This window comes from Melanerpes formicivorus, unplaced genomic scaffold, assembly GCF_026170545.1.
Source record: "Melanerpes formicivorus ecotype bairdi unplaced genomic scaffold, bMelFor1.0.p_v2 SCAF_504, whole genome shotgun sequence".
NCBI lineage: Eukaryota > Metazoa > Chordata > Aves > Piciformes > Picidae > Melanerpes > Melanerpes formicivorus.
Genome location: NW_027142856.1, coordinates 52,891 through 76,240, shown reverse-complemented (window position 1 = coordinate 76,240; position 23,350 = coordinate 52,891). Strand labels below are relative to the sequence as shown.

Below are 23,350 nucleotides of genomic sequence, written 5' to 3'. Positions count from 1 at the left end.
CAACATGATCAGCTCTGCTACACTTCTCTCCTACAAAAGCACTTTAAAATCAGGGACAACAAGTGCTAGACAGTAATTTGAGACCAATATATGAAGAAACATTTTTCTGCTTAGTATACAAGATTACCATCAAGTTGATTGTCAGATTACCATCAAGTTGATGCTTCCTTTTATTGACAACTAGCACTACAATTACATGATCAGTTCTGCTACACTTAGAATAGAATAAACCAGGTTGGAAAAGACCTTTGAGATCATGAAGTCCAAGCTATCACCCAACACCATCTAATCAACTAAACCATGGCACCAAGTGCCTCAGCCAGTCTCTTCCTAAATACCTCCAGGGATGGTGACTCCACCACCTCCCTGGGCAGCACATTCCAATGACCAATAACTCTCTCTGTGAAGAACTTTCTCCTCACCTCCAGCCTAAACTTCCCCTGGCACAGCTTGAGACTGTGTCCTCTTCTTCTGCTGCTGGTTGCTTGAGAGAAGAGACCAACCCCCTCCTGGCTACAACCTCCCTTCAGGTAGTTGTAGAGAGCAGTAAGTTCTCCCCTGAGCCCTCCAGGAAGGGCAAGGCTTTCACAAGACGAGAAGGCTCTGAGGTGACCTAATTGTGGTCTTCCAATATCTGAAGGGGGCTACAAGAAGGCTGGAGAGGGACTGCTCAGGATCTCAGGTAGTGATAGGACTAGGGGGAATGGAATGAAGCTGGAGGTGGGGAGACTCAGGCTGGAGGTGAGGAGGAAGTTCTTCCCCATGAGAGTGGTGAAGCCCTGGAATGGGTTGTCCAGGGAGGTGGTTGAGGCCCTGTCCCTGGAGGTGTTTAAGGCCAGGCTGGCTGAGGCTCTGGCCAGGCTGATGTAGTGTGGGGTGTCCCTGCCCATGGCAGGGGGGTTGGAACTAGATGCTCCTTGTGGTCCCTTCCAAGCCTGTAGGGGTTGGATAGGTGTGATGATAGGTGTAATGTAAAGAGAGGTTTTTACCAGAGCTTCTTGGAGATTTCCCACTGAGGAAGAGTTGTCTCAGCTGTTTTGCAAACCTGGCTGGATTATCCCAAGGGGTATCAGCTTCTTTAGAATCACCTCCCACCACTGATCCAGAGCTCTCCAGGAAAGCAGAGTCATTCAGCTCAGTCAGCATCAGGCTTTCAATTAAACACTCGGAAGGCTCTTTCTACTTCAGGACCAACTCAGAAGTTCTATAAAAGAATTGCAATCATTAAGTGAAAATGTCCTTATGGCCCATGAGAAGATAAATAGAAGGCTATGTAAATGGATTGTTCTTGGCAACTCTGCAAAAGCCAACAACAATTTCCTTGATGGTGCTGGATCAAATTCTGTGAGCTACACTTCACACTGCATTCAAAGTTCAATGCTTCCAAATTGCAAAACCATATTCATCCATCATAACTGTTCATCCATCTTAAATGAAGTGTTTCCCACATCTGAATACCTCTTGGCTCATTACCCTCATATAAATGATGTTGATTTAAAAAAACTGAGAAGACATTATCAAACCCAGTTAACAGCTAGTTATTTTCACTTCATGAAAAGACTTCCTTATCATAAACTTCCTTTATTCTCCCTAGCTTATCATATCATAGTATCATAGAATCAGTCAGGGTTGGAAGGCACCACAAGGATCATCTAGTTCCAACCCCCTGCCATGGGCAGGCACACCCCCACACTAAATCAGCCTGGCCCAAGCCTCATCCAGCCTGGCCTTAAACACCTCCAGGGCTGGGGCCTCAACCACCTCCCTGGACAACCCATTCCAGGGCTTCACCACTCTCATGGGGAAGAACTTCCTCCTCACATCCAGCCTCAATCTCCCCACCTCCAGCTTCATTCCATTCCCCCTAGTCCTATCACTACCTGAGATCCTGGGCAGTCCCTCCCCAGCCTTCTTGTAGTCCCCTTCAGATACTGGAAGGCCACAATTAGGTCACCTGGGAGCCTTCTCTTCTCCAGACTGAACAGCCCCAACTCCTTCAGTCTGTCCTCACAGGAGAGGTGCTCCAGCCCTCTGCTCATCCTCCTGGCCCTTCTCTGGACACCTTCCAGCACCTCCAGATCTCTCTTGTAATAGGGGCTCCAGAATTGGAGGCAATACTCCAGGTGGGGTCTCAGCAGAGCTAAGTAGAGGGGGAGAATCACCTCCCTTGACCTGCTTCCTAACCAGCTATCATTTTTTGCCCTTTGCCTAAGATTTTGCACATAATTTACCTAGAAGTTAGCCAGGTGCAAACAAAGTCAAGAACAAATCAAATTTATTGTTATACGATAGAAAATGTAAAGGCAGAAGTGATTATGGTTGAAGAAATTAATGTATTTTTGGTTTGATCAAGGAACTTTTATAGAAGTAATTTCATTATTAACACCAACAGCTTACATAGAACACATTCTGAAAGACACAGAATCATAGAATCAATAAGGTTGGAAAAGACCTGAGAGATCATCAAGTCCAACCTATCACCCAACACCTCAGGACCAACTAAACCATGGCTTCAAGTGCCACATCCAATCCCCTCTTCAACACCTCCAGGGATGGTGACTCCACCACCTCCCTGGGCAGCACATTCCAAAGGCCAATTACTCTTTCTCCTCACCTCAAGCCTAAACCTCCTCTGGTGCAGCTTGAGACTGTCCTCTTGTTCTGGTGCTGGTTGCCTGGGAGAAGAGACCAACCCTCTCCTGGCTACCACTTCCCTTCAGGTAGATGTAGAGAGTCATGAGGTTTCCCCTGAGCCTCCTCTTCTCCAGGCTAAGCAACCCCAGCTCCCTCAGCCTCTCCTCATAGGGCTGTGCTCCAAACCCCTCCCCCGATTTGTTGCTGTTCTCTGGACACGTTCAAGTCTCTCAATGTCCTTCTTAAACTGAGGGGCCCAGAATTGGACACAGGACTCAAGGTGTGACTTAACCAGTGCTGAGTACAGGGCCACACTGACCTCCCTGCTCCTGCTGGCCACACTGCTCCTGATGCAGGCCAGGATGCCATTGGCCTTCTTGGCCACCTGGGCACACTGCTGGCTCATGTTCAGCCTACTATCTACCAGTACCCCCCAAGTCCCTTTCTGCTTGGCTGCTCTCAGCCACTCTGACCCCAGCCTGTAGCACTGCATGGGGTTGTTGTGACTAAAGTGCAGAACCTGGCACTTGGACTTGTTGAATGCCATCCTGTTGGACTCTGCCCATCTGAACATTCCTCCTATTTAGTAGGACAATTGACCAGAATTAAAGTTATGTCAATGAAAAAGAAAATCAGCTTACCATTGGTACAATAATACTTGAGCTCATGAGCTCTTGCCAAGCATTCAGTGTTGTTTTCAGCTGATGGACAAGTGAAATGGATAAGCTCTGTTAGAGGCAGCTTAGCCATCATTTCACGTTCAATCTTCTCTGGATTTAAGTTATCCTGGACCTGAAACAAAACCCCAAGCACTTGAGGTGAAGCAAACTTTCACACCAGTGAAAAAGCTAGTCTTCTAGTTAAATTGGCTAGACACAGACTCTGTGTGTGTGCTCACTATGTGTTATTGAATCATGGTGTCAGAAATCTTAGGCAGAAAAATTGGAATACATAAGAGAATAACTAACAGCATAACAACAGGCACTTGTTAGAACCTATTTGCCTGTGCTAGCTAGACTCAAATTCTGGAGTACAGAAGTGTGTACTGATCTATTCAGAGAGGCAGCAGCAGGTACTTGGTGCCATGGTCCAGTCATGGGGTCTGTGTTGACAGGTTGGACTCGATGATCCTCGAGTTCCTTTCCAACCTAAGTTATACTGTGATACTGTGATACTGTACCTTCCAACCTTACAGGTTGGACTTGATGATCTTTGAGGTCTCTTCCAACCTTACTGATTCTATGATTCTATGTGACTTTCTGTACTACTTCTCACAGAAATGAAGTCTGTAAATTCATTGCTCTGTCTGGGACAGCACCATCCCTACATATTTAAGGCCTAATCTTTTGAGACTTACTGGCACCTTTCAGTTTTGCCCTTTTTAGTATTACACATTTGCAATATCTTTTTCTTGGATTATACCTTTCAAACCTTTTTGCTCTATCTGTTTCTCAAACATCGTGCTATAACCTACCTATCCTGTTCAATGTCTTTATTGATGAGCTGGACAAGGGGATTGAGTCCATCATCAGTAAATTAGAAGATGACAGCAAGCTGGGGGCAGGAGTTGATCTGTTAGAGGGTAGAGGGGTTCTGCAGAGGGACCTTGCCAGGCTGGACAGATGGGCAGAGTCCAAGGGTAGGAGATTGAACACATCCAAGTGCCAGGTTCTGCACATTGGCCACAACAATCCCATGCAGTGCTACAGGTTGGGGTCAGAGTGGCTGAGAGCAGCCAGGCAGAGAGGGACCTGGGGGTACTGGTTGATAGTAGGCTGAACGTGAGCCTGCAGTGTGCCCAGGTGGCCAAGAAGGCCAATGGCATCAGGAATAGTGTGGCCAGCATGGGGAAGGGAAGTCATTGTGCCCTGTACTCAGAACTGGTTAGACCACACCTTGAGTCCTGTGTCCAGTTCTGGGCCCCTCTATCTAAGAATGATTTAGAGACACTTGACAGGCTGGACTTGATGATCTCTGAGGTCTTTTCCAACCTTATTGATGCTATGATTCTATGATTCTATGTCCAGAGAAGGGCAACAAAGCTGGAGAGGGGTTTGGAGCACAGCCCTGTGAGGAGAGGCTGAGGGAGCTGGGGTTGCTTAGCCTGGAGAAGAGGAGGCTCAGGGGAGACCTTACCGCTGTCTACAACTATGTATCCTATCCTATCCTATCCTATCCTATCCTATCCTATCCTATCCTATCCTATCCTATCCTATCCTATCCTATCCTGTTCTGTTCTGTTCTGTTCTATTCTATTCTATTCTATTCTATTCTATTCTATTCTATTCTATTCTAATTCTATCTAGTCTGCATACTAAATCACTGCTATCAAGTTAGTAACTCTTTTTCTGAAGTTTCATCAATGTTTGACTACAGTAAATCAACAGAGTTCTGTCATCTCATCTATGCCAAAGGCTAAACATTCTTACCAATTATGCAAGCAGATCACTGAAATTAATCTAATGCTCTGTGTTTGTCTGCCAGTAGGACTACTTCACTGCTTTTTAACCAGACTAAACACATTAGTGTGTCTGTTTCAGTAGGAAAATATCTAGGCTATACTGTTCTGCTTTATAAAAACACCTCTCCATCCTCTTTAGTGCAATGAATATTGACTGCCTGTGGACTTTAGAACTGTTTATACATACATATGACAGGTAGCACTATACCTTCAGCATGAGCAATCGCTGAGCCTGGGCATCATGGTAGTTGAATAAGAGAGGGTACTTGGGAGTAACAGTCTCTCTTTCATTGTATTTAGGAGAAAAATAGTCATATAGATTCTGTTGAAAAACAAAGACAGATTAACCATAAACAATCAGATTAATTTGTCATTTTGGGATATGAACAAAAGGCAACACAAACCTCTTTTTCACTCTTGGAAAGCGAAAGAGAAGGCAGGATGGAGGCTATGTGATCTGCAATGCTATGATGTAGCCCATCTGCCCGAGGCTCAGGTACCACCAGACTAGGTGGTGTAAGGTCTTCTTCACTTGCAATCACCTGGCAAACATAGAATCACAGAATCAATATCGTTGGAAAAGACCTCAGAGATCATCAAGACCAACCTATCACACAACACCTCAGGACTAACTAACCCATGGCTCCAAGTGTCACGGCTAATCCCCTCTTGAACACCTCCAGGGATAGTGACTCCAGCACCTTCCAGGGCAGCACATTCCAATGGCCAATTACTCCTTCGGAGAAGAACTTTCTCCTCACCTCCATCCTAAACTTCCCCTGGCACAGCTTGAGGCTGTGTCCTCTTGTTCTGGTGCTGGCTGCCTGGGAGAAGAGACCAATCCCACCTGGCTACAACCTCCCAGCAGGTAGTTGCAGAGAGCAATGAGGTCTCCCCTGAGCCTCCTCTTCTCCAGGCTAAGCAACCCCAGCTCCCTCAGCCTCACCTCATAGGGCTGTGCTCCAGACCTCTCCCCAGTTTTCCTAAACTGAGGGGCCCAGAACTGGACACAGGACTCAAGGTGTGGCCTAACCAGTGCTGAGTACAGGGCACAATGACTTCCCTGCTCCTGCTGGCCACACTATTCCTGATCCAGGCCAGGATGCCATTGGCCTTCTTGGCCACCTGGGCACACTGCAGGCTCATGTTTAGGCAGCTGTCAATCAGCACCCCCAGGTCCCTTTCTGCCTGGCTGCTCTCAGCCACTCTGACCCCAGCCTGTAGCACTGCATGGGGGTGTTGTGGCCAATGTGTAGAACCCGGCACTTAGATGTGTTCAATCTAATACCCTTGGACTCTGCCCATCTGTCCAGCCTGTCAAGGTCCCTCTGCAGAGCCTCTCTACCCTCTAACAGATCAACTCCTGCCCCCAAATTAAACCTTCTTCCTCATTTGATTATATTGTATGTGCAACACAGAAAAAATATTGTTGGAATAATACACACTAGATACAGGAGAAGTGCACAAGAGGAAAGACAACCAATTAAGACACTTTTGAGTTGTGTTTCCTTTGTATTGAGCTCCCTTGGTCAGTGTTTCCATGCAAAGTCTCTTATTTTAAGCTGAAATCAGTTCACTGATCTTTGATCAATTCAGTCTAACAGGTCTAAGCCAAATCAGCCACTGGAATTATAAAGAGAATATTCCCACCTGTTCCAACATGCAGTTGAGCAGCAAGGGTACAGAAAAGCATTCCTCTGGTATTTGACTGAGTAAGTCATTGTAGTACCTCATGTCCACAGAAGGAGTCAAAAAGGAAGCAGCTGCTTCTGGTTTAGTAACACAAAAAACAGTAAGATCAATTTCCTCAGAAATGCCAATTTACATTGCCAACCACTTCAAACTGCAGCAAATTATTCTTAAAAGAGACAACAAATACACTTCCACAGAGCTCTTAGAAATCTGACTGTGACTAGGAACAGCTGAAGTAACTTTCTAAAGGATGGAGATATTACCACCCCCAATTTCCAGAGATTTCCAGTGTAATCACCAAGAAGCTACTCTCAGAACATCAAATCACATCTTCAGAACTGTGCAAATAATTCCAAGGGTTTGTGATGTCAGATGAGTGAATGCTACCTGACTAAAGAGCTACTGGTGGTGTTCTCATTGCTTGGACATAGAATAGAATTAACCAGGTTGCAAAAGACCTTCGAGATCATCGAGTCCAACCGAGCACCCAACACCATCTAATCAACTAAACCATGGCACCAAGTGCCTCATCCAGGCTCTTCCTGAACACTCCCAGTAATGGTGACTCCACCACTTCCCTGGGCAGCACATTCCAATGGCCAATCTCTCTTTCTAAGAAGAACTTCTTCCTAACCTCCAGCCTAAACCTCCCCTGACACAGCTTGAGACTGTGTCCTCTTGTTCTGGGGCTGGTTGCCTGGGAGAAGAGACCAACTCCCACCTGGCTACAATCTCCTTTCAGGTAGTTGTAGAGAGCAAGAAGGTCTCCCCTGAGCCTCCTCTTCTCCAGGCTAAGCAATCCCAGCTCCCTCAGCCTCTCCTCATAGGGCTTGTGCTTGAGACCCCTCCTCAGCCTCATTGCCCTTCTCTGGACATATTCAAGTGTCCTTCTTAAATTGGGGGTCCCAGAACTGGACACAGGACTCAAGGTGTGGCCTAACCAGTGCTGAGCACAGGGCAGAATGACTTCCCTGCTCCTGCTGGCCACACAATTTCTGATCCACGCCAGGATGCCATTGGACTTCCTGGTCACTTGTGCCCACTGCTGGCTCATGTTCAGCTGCTGTCAACCAGTACCCCCAGGTCCCTTTCTGCCTGGCTGCTTTCCAGCCACTCTGCCCCCAGCCTGTAGGTCTGCATGGGATTGTTGTGGCCAAAGTGCCGTACCCAGCACTTGGACTTGTTGAATGCCATCCTGTTGGACTCTGCCCATCTGTCCAGCCTAGCAAGGTGCCTCTGCAGAGCCCTTCCACCCTCTAACAGACCAACTCCTGCCCCCAGCTTGGTGTCCTTTGCAAATTTACTGATGATGGACTCAATCTCCTCGTCCAGATCATCAATAAAGATATTGAAGAGGATGGGGCCCAGCACTGGTCCCTGGGGGACACTACTAGTGACTGGCTGCCAGATGAATGAATGCTATGACAGACTGAAGAGCTACAGGTAATGTTTTTATTTCTTGGACGTACCCTGGGACAAAGTTGCTGCTGTCAGAATTTCTTCTGCTTGTCCTTTTTTCTTTGCAAGTAGTGATGGTTCTACCTAAAGGAAGAAAACCAAAGATAATAACCCTTCAGACATAATGGAACTGCACAAAAATGTGGAAGAAGTTTGTTTCCTTTATCTTTGTTTATTCATCCTAGCCTTGAAGGAAATCTTTTAAATGGCTGGAATAAGGGGAGGCAAATTCCACCTAACTCTGAATGGAACAGGATAGTCCCAATGTACTTTGATGAATGCTTTAGATGAGCATTCAGTACTACTGCCACAGATGGAGTAAGCCCATTCTCCTGCTCACTTAAGCTATTGTCTACTATAAACAAAGAACTGGTCTTGCATAGAACGGATGATATTTTATTGGTAGATCACAGATCTGCCACAAGACACAGCAGCTCTTTGCAGGCATATTGATTTTTCAGATACAAGAAGGTGTCTAGAAGCTCTTTAAGGAGATACTCTAGACCTGTATGAGCCTTCAGATTTTCCTTTTCCAGTTTCCTCAGCAGTCAACTGCCTTCCACCATCCCCTTTCCCCCTTTTTGCAGGTTTTAATTGCTGAAGACAATTCTTTCCCAGAAAAATACACACAGAGTGATGGTCCAAGTTGAGTTCTTGAGTGCAAAATTAAAGACAAGGAGCTAGCCTATAGCTAGCTGTTCTCCACAAGCAGCATGGTGAAGTACAAAGGATCCTTGCCTCTGTTACACTTGGCTGTGTGGATTTGCTCTCTGGTATTACAGGCACATTAATAAACTTGGTGTTTTCCAAGTAGGTGTGATGCTGTCTTCTCCAGTCCAGGCAGTCATACATCAAACAAGCAATACTTTCAAACAGCACAGTGCCAAATTCAAGCTAGGACAGAAAAAAATCAAAGAATCAAGTTAGCATATCAAACCATCACATAACTCAGCCATAGGAGTCATTACCTCTCTAACCAGCAGATCTATAAGGGTTTAAAAATCATCTAAGGGATTTTTTTTTCTTCACTAATCAAAAATATTTATAGAATTATTCTAAGAAAACAAGGCCTCATCTTTATTTACATCACCACTGCCACACCACATGGACTGCCACACTCAGTATGGACTCAGTATTGCCCATTGGCTTCAGTTAGAATAGATTAGAATTAACCAGGTTGGAAAAGACCTTTAGATCATCAAGTCCAACCTATCACCCAGCACCATCTAATCAACTAAACCATGGCACCAAGTGCCTCATCCAGTCTCTTCCTAAACACCTCCAGGGATGGTGACTCCACCACCTCCCTGGGCAGCACATTCCAATGGCCAATCTCTCCTTCTATGAAGAACTTTCTCCTCACCTCCAGCCTAAACTTCCCTGGCACAGCTTGAGACTGTGTCCTCTTGTTCTGGTGCTGGTTGCCTGGGAGAAGAGACCAACACCCTCCTGGTTACAACCTCCCTTCTGGTACTTGTAGAGGGCAAGAAGGTCTCCCCTGAGCCTCTTCTTCTCCAGGCTAAGCAACCCCAGCTCCCTCAGCCTCTCCTCACAGGGCTGTGCTCCAAACCCCTACCCAGCTTTGTTGCCCTTCTCTGGACACCTTCCAGCAATTCAACACCTTTCCTAAACTCAGGGGCCCAGAACTGGACACAGGACTCAAGGTGTAGCCTAACCAGTGCTGAGCACAGGGCAGAATGACCTCCCTTCCCCATGCTGGCCACTCTGTTCCTGATGCAGGCCAGGATGCCATTGTCCTTCTTGGCCACCTGGGCACACTGCTGCCTCATGTTCAGCCTACTATCAACCACTACCCCCAGGTCCCTTTCTGCCTGGCTGCTCTCCAGCCACTCTGACCCCAGCCTGTAGCACTGCATGGGGTTGTTGTGGCCAATGTGTAGAACCTGGCACTTGGATGAACTCAATCTCCTGCCCTTGTACTCTGCCCATCTGTCCAGCCTGTCAAAGTCCCTTTGCGCAAAGCCTAACTAATTTTATCAGTAATTATTCATGGACTGTTTTCTTACAACTGGAATTTAGGTTGTTTGTTCTGTTTGTTTGTTTGTGGGTTTTGTTTTTTGTTTTGGAGTGAGTTTTTTGTTTGGTTGGTTTGGGGTTTTTGATAGGGATGGGATATTTATTTGTGGAACCTCCTACTGGGGAGAATTTCAAAACCTGCCTGGACATGCTCCTCTGCAACCTGATCTAGGAGAACCTGCTTTAGCAGGGGGGTTGGAGTAGATGATCTCTAGAGGTCCTTCTCACCATTCTGTGATTCTGTGAAGAGAGGCAACTTAGAATAAGCCTTTTATATCACATGTGAATGTTTCTACTGGTGATCAACCTGCAGCAAGTTCCATCATTCACCTGCCCTAGAAGCAAATAAATACATGAAACCCCAACTAATCAACATAATCTCATTACTTTCTTTCTTTCATAATGAACTGAACTCTGAATCCCAGAGTGCAAGCAAATGAATGTCAGCATGCCAGACCAATGGCCAAATGCAGAAGGCTGTATCTGCAAAAACTTGACAAGGATAGCATCAAGATTCTTAAGGGGTTTTCTCTGAACCTTGGAAGCAATAAAGAGAATAATACCAATTGCTATTCTAAATATGGAATACTTTTGTTCAAATTCCAAAACCCTACCTGAGACTACATGCCACACTCAAGTTTCCATGGCTTTAATGGACATATACTTCCTCCATACATACTAGACACCTTGAGTCCTGTGTCCAGTTCTGGGCCCTTCAATTTAAGAAGGAGATTGAGACAATTCACCTTATAAATGCAGGGAGAGGGGGAAAAGCAATCTTAGCTAACTACAATCTGTACTGTCAATCACTCAGTTCTGGGCCCCTCAGTTTAGGAAAGATGTTGAGCTGCTGGAAGGTGTCCAGAGAAGGGCAACAAAGCTGGGGAGAGGTTTGGAGCACAGCCCTGTGAGGAGAGGCTGAGGGAGCTGGGGCTGCTTAGCCTGGAGAAGAGGAGGCTCAGGGGAGATCTCATTGCTGTCTACAACTACTTGAAGGGAGGTTGTAGCCAGGTGGGGGTTGGTCTCTTCTCTCAGGCAACCAGCACCAGAACAAGAGGACACAGTCTCAAGCTGTGCCAGGGGAGGTTTAGGCTCAAGATGAAGAGAAAGTTCTTCCCAGAAAGAGAGATTGGCCATTGGAATGTGCTGCCCAGGGAGGTGGTGGAGTCACCATCCCTAGAGGTGTTCAAAAGAGGACTGGACGTGGTGCTTGGAGCCATGCTTTAGTTAGTCCTGAGGTGCTGGGTGATAGGTTGTACTTGATGATCTCTGAGGTCTTTTCCAACCTTATTATTCTAGGATTCTATGACTGCTGACTCTCAAAGACAAGTATTTTTGAAATACCTTCCTTCTTGCTGAAATCTGAAAGCAGAGAGTACCTACTCTATAGAATACTCTAAGATTTTTATATCAGTGTCTAACAATTTGTCACAAGAGTTTTCCTTCTGTATATCTTGAACTTCAGAGATGCAGCAAGCTGGAACCTGGAGACTCTCCAGCAAGATCACCAGAATAGACTCACTCTATCCACCCATGATTTCACTACTCATATTCCTGCCATCTGTTTCTCTAAAACCTCACAAATGTTTTGACTTCTGATGAAATCTGAGATACAGATGACAGTGAAATTACAACTCCAATCTGCTGGAACACTTTCTGTGCCAGGCTATTTTCCTTCTATTTCAGCTGTAATTTAGCTGCTCACAGGATATTCACAGGTAGCAACCATTCACTGTAAGATGTGATTATGGGGATGATCTATGAGAGGAAAAGCTTCTTTGCCAAAATAGGCTTCATATTTTGAGTTTAGATCAAGAGTGTGATTATAAGTAACTCTGTAAGTTGCAAGCCTACTTGTTTCCACAATTGAGGCAGTTTCTGTGAATGCCTTGGAAAACCACTGTGGATTTAGCTAAACTAAGTTCTGATCCCTGCAGGATCAAGGATACTTCCTTGCTCACTAGACTGTTTATATAGGGGATTTAGTGCACTGTAAGTATATGTCAGGAGGATGTAGTCTGTCCTCTTACCCTAATAATACAGACCACAAGTAAAGCAGGCTAAACTATAACATCTTGCTTTACTTTACTGAAGTGGGTATGGTGAAACAGCAGATCAAAAGCAAAATTGCCTTCATTTTGATTTGTTCTCATGTGACTGTTCTGAGGTACAGTAAACAGACCTGCTCTTATGAGGACAAAAATACAATTTCTGTTATTGCATACAGACATCTAACTCTCTAATGAGATCCAAATTGGGTACATATAAAGATGCTGAATAAATTTAACCATAGAATCATTAATGGTTGGAAAAGACCTTTAAGATCATCAAGTCCAATCATTACCTAACCCTTCCAAGGCTGATGCTAAACCATGTCCCTTAGCACCACAACTCTGCATCTTTGAAACACCCCCAGGGATATGGATTCAATCATGTCCCTAGGGAGCCTAAGCCAGTGTTTGAGAACCCTTTCAGATATGAAGTTTCTTCTAACAGCTAACCTAACCCTCCCCTGGTGTAACTGGAGGCCATTTCCTCTCATCCTGTCACTTGTACTAGGGAGAAGAGACTGACCCACCTCACTGCAACCTCTTTTGAGAGAGCTGTAGAGAGAGAGAAGGTCTCCCCTCAGCCTCCTCTTCCTTATGCTAAATAACCCTAGTTCTTTTAGCTGCTCCTTACAAGACCTGTTCTTTAGGCCCTTCACCAGCTTTGTTGCCCTTCTCTGGACATGCACCAGTACTGCAATGTCTTTCTTGTGGTGAGGGCCCCAAAACTGAACCCAGCACTCAATGTGTAGCCTCACCAGTGCTGAGTACAGGGGTGTGGTGGTTTGAGCCTTAGCTGTAACTTAAGAGCTCAGATGGGGATCAGGCTGAGATTTCCTCCCCTGCTCCCCCCTCCTCTTTCCCAATAGAGAGGAAAAGAAAGGAAAGGAGCAAACCCACCAAGAAATAATTGGGAATTCGGCTTGGAAGTAGAGAGGTAAAGAATTTGCTTTAAACAAAAACAAACAAACAAACAAACAAATATATATATATACATGTAACAACAGATAGGGTTCACAAGGGTAAGGAACAAGGATGGATGAGGAAAAAAGAAGAAATGTGAAATACAAAACCAGTCCATTGCAAAGGTGTGGGGTACAGCAGGGAGGACCACATGGCAGAGAAGCAGGGAAACCAGCAGCAGTCCTCATCCAGGCAAAGGCAGGGGCCAAGAGGCTGCAGTGTCCTCCTTTTTATAGCCTTACTGGACAGGGAGGGGCAGCGGAACAGACTAAATTAGTTTCCATGGGGGAGAACCCCCTGCAGGGAGGGCAATGCTCTCACAAGCCCTCCCTGCCCTGCTTCCAGGATGGGCGTAACAAGGGGGAGAGCGCTCAAATACCTCAAACTGTTTAAAAACAGCTGCTGTGGCCTACAATATTAGGAAACTCCAAATCATTTTTTTGTATTCAAAGGACTCTTTGTGAATATATATAAGCTGAATAAACTTGTTGGATTCATAGGCAACAACATTTGTTCCAGATTACAAATATACTAACTTAGTGTTGACTTGCTGGAGTGAGTCCAGAGAAGGGCAACGAAGTTGGTGAGGGGTTTGGAACACAAGCCCTATGGGGAGAGGCTGAGGGAGCTGGGGTTGCTTAGCCTGGAGAAGAGGAGACTCAGGGGTGACCTTATTGCTCTCTACAACTACCTGAAGGGAAGTTGTAGACAGGTGAGGGTTGGTCTCTTCTCCCAGGCAACCAGCACCAGAACAAGAGGACACAGTCTCAAGCTGCACCAGGGGAGGTTTAGGCTGGCTGTTAGGAAGAAGTTCTATACAGAGAGTGATTGCCCATTGGAATGGGCTGCCCGGGGAGGTGGTGGAGTCACCATCCCTGGAGGTGTTCAGAAGGAGACTTGCTGGGGTGCTTGGTGCCATGGTTTAGTTGTTTAGGTGGGTTGGATTGGTTGATGGGTTGGACGTGATGATCTTGAAGGTCTCTTCCAACCTGATTCATTCTATTCTATTGTATTCTATTCTATTCTAACTAGTTTGGTTCTGTTTCTTAGAAGACTAAGCTAAAAATCCTGTTATTTCTAAATTGGTCTTCAATATTACAAGCCCCAAGGTATGGCATGCCCTTTGAAAGCAGAATCTACTGACCAGCATTTTTCTGTCAGACCAGTCAGGGGGGAAGACGCTCTCGTTAACTAGGTGATGAAGCCTGGCAACGTTAGAAAGACTTGATCCATGCTTTCCACTGCTCAAAACTGGCTCCAGGTATTTCCAAAACGTTTCCAGCTCCTTGACAGCTCCATCTTTCTTTATTTTCTCTGCTTCTACAAGGAAAGATTTTAAGTATTAGATACATCGTGGTACAAGGTCCCTTTTCCACATAGTACAAATCATATGCTAGTCTTCAGTAAGCACTGCTAAAATATTGCCATCCTCAGAGTCTCTGAAAATCTGACCCTGGACTTTGGGATTAAAAAACTCCAGGAAGAAAGGTAAAGTCTCAGTAAGAGTTAGGGTTTTTTTTCAGAAACAAAAGAAAACCAAACCAAACTCAAACTACACCATGACTTCTCTGCAAACTTGTGGTGGGTTGAAGTTTCCCCCAGCATTAACTTAGCACAACTAATTCAGTTGGAAGCAAATGAAGCTGTATTTACAAGCAAGATCTACACTCTGCAATGGAATGCAATGAATATGTACAAAACATACAGGAGTTACAATATTATACAGGTATTTACAATTAGCAAATAACACAGAAACCCTCCTGGTGCCCCTCTGGTTCTCCCAGAGACCAGGGAAAGTGCTCCACTGCGCCCCTCAAACCTCCTCCCCCAGCCCCTTTGTACCAAAGAGAAAAGAGAGGAGTTGAGAGAAAAACAGGTTAGCTTATCTTTCTCAAGGCCAGCCAGAAGTGTTATTACCTCCCAAGTGAAGCAGAACAGCCAAGCCAGAGAAAAGAAAAGGAATGGGAATGGAAGTGAAATGTGAAAGATTGTTATGGTACAACTTTCTTATCCCAGACAGACATTCTGTCCAATCAATTTGTTTAGAATAATGTTTTGTTTTCCTTTCTACACCCAACAGTGACTTATTGATATTTTTCTACTTTTCTGCTCAAAATCTGCAGCTAAATTGTAAAGGCATAGCCTAAAACTGCCACAAAACTAAATCAGAGCAGCAAATGTTTCAAAGCTAGGAAATGTGAAACTCCCAGGCTGTACTTTTCCAAATCTGCCACTACATATCTTGATGAACTTGTTCTTTAGGTATAGGGTAACCAAGGCTTGTCACCATAATTTTACTGGTGTGTGGAGACTGGTGCAAAAGGGGGTTAAGGTACAGTATGACTGGGACTAGCAAGTCTGGAATTGTGTGGTTTCCATTTTCACTGCACAGCAGTGATTGATCTTCAAAGATGTACTAGCTAAAGGGAAAACAAGAAAGTTTTCTCTTAATGCCAACCTTACAATCAGACTCTGGAAACTAAGAACACTGCCAAACCTGAAAGGACTTGCTTTCTATTTGGACTTATGGGTGCAAAATAACATGCAACAGCTGGGGGAAAATGTTGATACAGAAAAGGTTAGGCACAACAACTAGCCTGGAGAAGAAGAGGCTCAGGGGAGACTTTCTTGCTGTCTACAACTCCCTGAAGGGAGGTTGTAGCCAGGTGGGGGTTGGTCTCTTCTCCCAGGCAACCAGCACCAGAACAAGAGGATACAGTCTCAAGCTGTGCCAGGGGAGGTTTAGGTTGGATGTTGGGAAGAAGTTTTTCCCAGAAAGAGAGATTGGCCATTGGAATGTGCTGCCCAGGGAGGTGGTGGAGTCACCATCACTGGAGGTGTTTAAGAAGAGATTGGATTGGGTGCTTGGTGCCATGGTTTAGTTGATTAGATGGTGTTGGGTGATAGGTTGGACTTGATGATCTCAAAGGTTTTTTCCAACCTGGTTAATTCTATTCTATTCTAATACATTGCATGGAGATTTTGAACCACCACTGTGAAAACAGAAACTGGGATGTGCCTGGTTACAATTTCCCAGCATAAATGGAGAAAAATCAATTCCATTTTGCCAGGCTGAGTGATTGGTCTAAGTTCTCTCTAAGCTCTCAGAAAAGCTGAATTAGAGGAACAGGAAACTAAGCACATGAAAGTCTACTGACAGCGCTTGACTTCACAAAACAAAAACCATAAGGGGATGCAAGTACCTAGGAAGGAAAAGACCAGCAAAGCTGTAGTCCTAATCCATGATTCATGTGTGTTCATGCCAAGAACAACTGAAACATTAGAACATAACTGCATTTACAGCTTAATGTCTCTCCATCTAAACATCTCTCTGTATGTTACTGAAAAGATCAACCACGATCTATTTTGTAAGCCATTCATCTACAGAACACTTAATGCCTGTTCCAAAGCACAATTAACTTCTGTCACTGCTGACAGATATTTGCCTTAATATAACCTTAAAAAGACTCAATAATATTCCTCAGTCTACTTCATTACTTCACTAACCTCACCTGTGGCATTTTTTTTCCCTGCTACATTCTGTTTTCTCTCTTGAAATTTAAGCTCTTCGTTTGCTGTCCTAGACTGTTACAAACTCAAAACCTTTTAGTATTTCTCCATCATTCAACCTTCTCAAAATTTAAGGATAACTATTCTGAGTTTTTCCTTGTAGGTAAAATCCCTCATCATTTCCACCATCTGGAATTTTCCTGATTGGCACACAGTTCCGACAAGGTCTTACCTCAATGTTGATCTGCATGACAAGGTTACTTCACATATTGTTTAGGACATATTCTCATCCTGGAGATGTGTGAGAGACTAAAGATCTTATCTCTCCTGATGTGACTCAACAAAGACAAAATCACCTTTGCTGCTGGTCCAGACAATGGACAGAGGCCACTGCTATTGATACCTTCAGGTATATCATAGTATCATAGTATCAGTCAGGGTTGGAAGGAACCACAAGGATCATCTAGTTCCAACCCCCCTGCCATGGCCAGGGACACCCCACACTAGATCAGCCTGGCCACAGCCTCGTCCAGCCTGGTCTTGAACACCTCCAGGGACAGGGCCTCAACCACCTCCCTGGACAACCCATTCCAGGGCTTCACCACTCTCATGGGGAAGAACTTCCTCCTCACCTCCAGCCTCAATCTCCCCACCTCCAGTTTCATTCTATTCCCCCCTAGTCCTATCACTACCTGAGATCCTGAGCAGTCCCTCCCCAGACTTCTTGTAGGCCCCCTAAGACAAGATCATCTCCACCCATCAGGTACCTGGATAGGGAGGATGATGAGACAAGGGATTCACCACCTGGCTCCTGATGTGTATTGGTGTGTGGGCAGGTAAATGGAGGAGGAGGAGGTCGCCCCCTCTCCCCCCCCTTCCTCCAGACCCCTGTCCACACACAAAGGAATACGCAGGAAGATTTCCTGGGGGACAATACTTGGACACATACCTAAGGACTAAAAAACTGTTGTAGTGGGTTGAGAGACCGATTTTCCCACTCCAGGCAAAAGAAAGACTCAGACAAAAAATGGATTGCAAAAATGGTGGAAAGTTTAAATAGAAAAACAATGTAAGTTTTACAGAAAACCACAAGCACCGTGACAAAAAGAGAGAGATATCCTAAAATATACCCAAGAATGTCCCATCCCCACCTGGGGGTACACCCAAACCCCCCCAGGGCTCTTTCTCCCTCCCTCCCAACCCAGCCTTAGGCCCGGCCAGGCCCAAGGGAGGTGGCTCAGCCCATTACCTAGGCAGCAATGGGGAAGAATAGAGACAGGGAGGACCCCTCACTGACATTTTATAGAGGAGCAGGGCATTATGAGAATGAATCACCTGGCTTCCTGTCACCACCCGCTGGGCTGGGCCCCCCTTTGGGACATCCCAGGTGTGGCTTGTGTGGCGGCACCCAGCCTAAACCACCACAACTGTATAAAAAGACCTGAGCAACTACCAGCTCAGAAGAAGGAAAACACAGGAGGAAAAGACCTGGACAATGGCCCTGAGAAGGAATAATGGAGAGAATACCAGGACAGAGACATCACCATGCAGCTTGGAAGTAGCAGACCAACAGGAACCCTCTCTCCATGTTCTAAGTTTTGCCTGCTGCAACTCATGAAGCTGAAGAGGGTGCTCAGAGGATAACACAGCCAAAGCTGCAGCACCCTTCTTCTACAGCCAAAGCTGCAGCACCTTTCCTTCACAGACTCAAAATGTCTTGGGGGTGAGGGATGTGGTAATATAATTCCTTTCCTCTTTTCTCACTCTCTATTCTCTCTCTCTCCTTCTGATCCATCCTCTTTATTTGTGTAATAAATAGCCTCAAGGGCTGTTGATATTTTGGCCTCATTTGTGCCTCTAGTTTCATAACATGGGAACATTCAAAAGAACTGAGTCTCTTTCCCTCTCTGGACTGTGACAAGACAGTATTTGTTTTTCAGTAGAATAGTGATATTGCTAGACATGTTCATTTGTGAAGTCAACATGACAGCTTATCTTTCAGATCTGTCATCCAGCCATATGTTTTCTAACCTTTGATTGTGGAATCATAGAATAGGTTCATTTTAATGAAGAAAGACCTTTCAGATCCTCAAGTCCAAACATTGTCTTTTAATCGTGTATTTAAATCTTGTACATTTAATTATTCCTGTGTAAGCACACTATATTGTCCATGTTAAACAGAAGGTTTTTTTTCCAGGTTATTATTCCCTATTCTGTCTAGAATATTTTGCATTTGAATCACATCTCCTTATTTGTGAGGCCAGCACCAGAACAAGAGGACACAGTCTCAAGCTGTGCCAGGGGAGGTTTAGGCTCAATGTTAGGAAGAAGTTCTTCACAGAAAGAGAGATTGGCCATTGGAATGTGCTGCCCAGGGAGGTGGTGGAGTCACCATCACTGGAGGTGTTTAGGAAGAGACTGGATGGGGCATTTGGTGCCATGGTTTAGTTGATTAGATGGTGTTGGGTGATAGGTTGGACTTGATGATCTTGAAGGTCTTTTCCAACCTGGTCAATTCAACTCAACTCAATTCAACTCCCATTCCATTCCATTCCACCAAATAATACCAGACTCAGCATAAATTGAGCCAGCTCCATGCATCCTTCTATTTTATAGCAAACTTTTAACAGTTACTCTACAGAGGTCAAGATTTTTTAATGATACTGCATCAACCCCAAATGAACAACTCCCCAACTCCCTCAGCTTGTCTGTGTAGGTGAGGTGCTCCAGCCCCCTGACCCTGGATGGAAGGTTGACCATGAGCCACCAATGTACTCTTGTGGCCTACAAGGCCACATCTTCCTTACAAGGAGACACTGAGGCAGCTGGGGCTCTCCAGCTTGGAGGAGACTAAGGGGTGACCTCATAAATGTTTATAAATACATATAGGGTGAGTGCCAAGAGGATGCAGCCAGGCACTGCTCGGCAATGCCCAATGACAGAGCAATGGGTGGAAGTTGAGGCACAGGAAGTTCCATGGAAACAGGAAGAAGAATTATTTCACTGTGAGGGTGACAGAACAGTGGAACAGGCTGCCCAGGGGGATTGTAGAGTCTCCCTCTCCGGAGATATTCAAGAGCTGCCTGGATGAGTTCCTGTGTGACCTGGTATAGGTGATCCTGCTTTGGCAGGGGGGTTGGACTGGATGATCTCTTGAGGTCCCTTCCACCCCCTGACATTTTGTGATTTTACCTATTTCTCCACAGTTTGAAGTTGGATTTTTCTACTACTAGTACTGATTGTGGTTAAATTGTCACCTGTCTGCAATAGTATTTGTAGTGGAAATGGATTATCTCCTTTCACCCTCACAGTCCCATGTTGGCCAGCTGGGCAATTCCCCTGAAATTACTAAATGAGCCAAGCTTGCCTAGCAACACAACTTCCTGGCTAACAATTCAGAAGGAAATACTTCAGCAAATGTTCTTTGGTGCCTCCTGCAAACAAACTATGGCTGCAACTACCGCCTGCTCAGTCAGCCCCTCCTTCTACTGCCCAGCTAAGGCAAGCTTTTGCAATGGCAGATCATTTGATTTGGTGATCAACCATAGGAAATACAGTTTTTGCAATGCAAACAGAGCTGCTCACAGGTAACCTGCACAAACACAAAGTATAGAGAGGGAGAAAACCACAGAAGGAGCAGTCTTTACTCAGATGGAAAAAGAACAGTCTCCTCTCTACCCAAATTTTGTTTTATGACCAAATTACCTTCAGGTGAAAGCAAAGATGCTCCTTGAAGTGTGGTTGCTTCCAAGTATGTCTCCAAGGGCCTGTAATTCTCAGAAGAAATTCTAATTACACTTGAAATGTTAATCCCAAGTTCAGACATCACAGGCAGCATCTGAAGGTTGTGGAAACCCAAAATGACAAAGTAATGATGGGCACCATCATCTGGTTCATCATCTGTTCAAAACACAGCAAAACCAAATTAGGGCAAGGATGCTCAACAGGTAAATAAAACTATTCTTTTTTCTTGGCTATATAGGGGATACTGCAAATTAAGGTCAGAGAAACAGTTCTTTTATAACATCATATGGATAAGCACATGTGAGTTTTAAAACATTATGTGCATCAGACTGAAGTCTTCTGGAGCAAGCCACCTGGAACTCATAGAATAATTTTTGGTTGGAAAATATCTTTAAGGTCATTAAATCCAACCATTATCTAGCTCCACCAAATCTGGTGCTAAAGCATGTCTCTCACCACCACACCTCTGCTCCTTCTATACACCTCCAGGGCTGAGGATTCAACCACCTTCCTGGAGAGCCTATTCCATTATTTAACTCAGCTGGAAGGATGCAAGTCAGAAGCAGTCCTTGTTTGAAACAGCACCAGGAGATAAACTGAAGAAACAGATTATAATCAGAATGCTAGCTGTGACACCATTTCTGAAATTGTTCCTCTTTAGGAGGAGTTTAGTATCACAACATACTCCTATGCTCTAATCGTAGTTTAAAATGTCCTATTTCATCCTGCAGAAAGGTGGTAGGGAAAACACCCAGAGCAAGTTACTGTGTCTTAGAGGAGAGATTACATTAGCTGTAATAAGCCAGCAGTGTGCCCAGGTGGCCAAGAAGGCCAATGGCATCCTGGCCTGCAGCAGGAATAGTGTGGCCAGCAGGAGCAGGGAAGTCATTCTGCCCCTGGACTCAGCACTGGTTAGGCCACACCTTGAGTCCTGTGTCCAGTTCTGGGCCCCTCAGTTTAAGAAGGACATTGAGACACTTGAATGCGTCCAGAGAAGGGCAACAAGGCTGGGGAGAGGTCTAGAGCACAGCCCTATGAGAAGAGGCTGAGGGAGCTGGGGTTGTTTAGCCTGGAGAAGAGGAGGCTCAGGGGAGACCTTATTGCCCTCTACAACTACCTGAAGGGGGGTTGTAGCCAGGCCGAGGTTGGTCTCTTCTCCCAGGCAAGCAGCACCAGAACAAGAGGACACAGTCTCAAGCTGCCCCAGGCAAGGTTGAGGCTGGATGTTAGGAAGAAATTCTTCATAGAGGGAGAGATTGGCCATTGGAATGTGCTGCCCAGGGAGGTGGTGGAGTTACCATCACTGGAAGTGTTTAGGAAGAGACTGGATGAGGCAGTTGGTGCCATGGTTTAGTTGATTAGATGGTGTTGGGTGATAGGTTGGACTTAGTGATCTTGAAGGTCTTTTCCAACCTGGCTAATTCTGTGATTCTGTATCACTTTGGTTGGAAAAGACCTTGAAGATCACAGAGTACAAGCATTATCTAACTACTTTATAATACATCGAAAAAGCCACCACTGGGTACTGACACAAATATGTTTAGTTATTCTGAAAGGTTTCTGTGAGGAAGTTCTTCTGTAGGATTCATTTAGCTAATTTCTGTCTTTTGCCTGCTAGAAACATTTTGGCATTGACATGCCACATATACCTCCTCTGCATTTTGTTTCTTGGCCTGCACAATCTACGCTGATACTGGAGAGAACACAGTGCCCTCTTCAAATGCAAAGTGTTCATGCTTGACTTTTCAACATGGAAGGTTGTACTCATTTAGCAGGTAGGCTGCAAGATTTCTAGCAAGTTTATCAGTACATCTGCAGCTTTTGCATACCAATATATTTGACTTCCTCTTCCACTTCTCCACGTCGCTTCAGTTTTGTGTCCTTCTTAATAGTGACTGGTGTTGAAGTGCCCGCTTCTGCCTTTGCTCCTTTCCTTTCTTTCTCAGCTGTCTTTTCACTAGGGAGGTTCTCCTTCTTTCCAGTGGATTTAGCTTTCTCTTTTCCTCCATCTTTTTCCTTCTGTTTCTCCTCTTCTGCCTGACAAAATGAAGAAACCAAGTTGTCACTGTAGCCTTTGTGCAGAACAAAAGATGGACTGTTGTAAAACGTTAGTGGATCTCTTTCATCCACTATAAGGCTGATGTGGTGAAGCTGTCTTGGGCTCTCTGCTTTATCATTCTCAAACATATCATTCAGTTTATTATATTCTTATTAAGTCATAATGTTAAGACTACACATTAAAAAGGAACTGTGAGAGGTAGGCAGACATTATACCTATGAAACTAATTAAGTGCCTGCTAATTGAAGACAAGTAAAGAAACAGTGTGCTTCAGTTAAACTACAGCACTTGCATCAGTCAGAAACCTTCCCTGGACTGAAGGGCAATAAGACAAAAAATGTCTCCTAAGTTTTTAGCATCTCTGTTAACACTTTAGAGCGTGGTGTAAAATGGTACCAGCACTATTTTCCTTTGATGTAAATATCTGTCTGCTATCAACTAGAACCGAGAGCCTTGTGCTCATTTCACACAGGATATTGCTCAGCCACTCTCATTATTTTCAAACAAAAACACCTACAGAAAGTTCTGCTCAGTAATTCAAGAGCAAAGAATGGAGAAAGGTTTTGTAAGAATCCCAAAGCCTCACACTGTAAATCCAGAAAGCTGAGAGCCTGTCTGAAATTAAAACAATTCAAGCATACTAGGGTAAAGCAAGGTGCTGCAAGAGCAAGAAAGCCTCCACCTTATTTCTACCCAGCAACAGTACCACACTGTAATGATGTAAAAATTACATTTAAGGATTGA

The 23,350-nt window shown here is 44.9% G+C and overlaps 1 protein-coding gene across 1 annotated transcript in view; it reads right to left on the bottom strand.

Annotated features, from left to right (window-relative positions):
• Window positions 1-23,350, bottom strand: part of LOC137460074 (sperm-associated antigen 17-like) — a gene marked incomplete at its 3' end in the record, with an annotated part of 114,358 nt that overhangs the window by 54,307 nt on the left and 36,701 nt on the right. Inside the window, 9 exon segments of the mRNA XM_068170672.1 lie at window positions 3,313-3,426; window positions 5,304-5,417; window positions 5,500-5,637; window positions 6,746-6,864; window positions 8,257-8,329; window positions 8,984-9,139; window positions 14,438-14,613; window positions 20,509-20,703; window positions 22,377-22,584. Coding sequence (XP_068026773.1) covers window positions 3,313-3,426; window positions 5,304-5,417; window positions 5,500-5,637; window positions 6,746-6,864; window positions 8,257-8,329; window positions 8,984-9,139; window positions 14,438-14,613; window positions 20,509-20,703; window positions 22,377-22,584 — 1,293 coding nt within the window.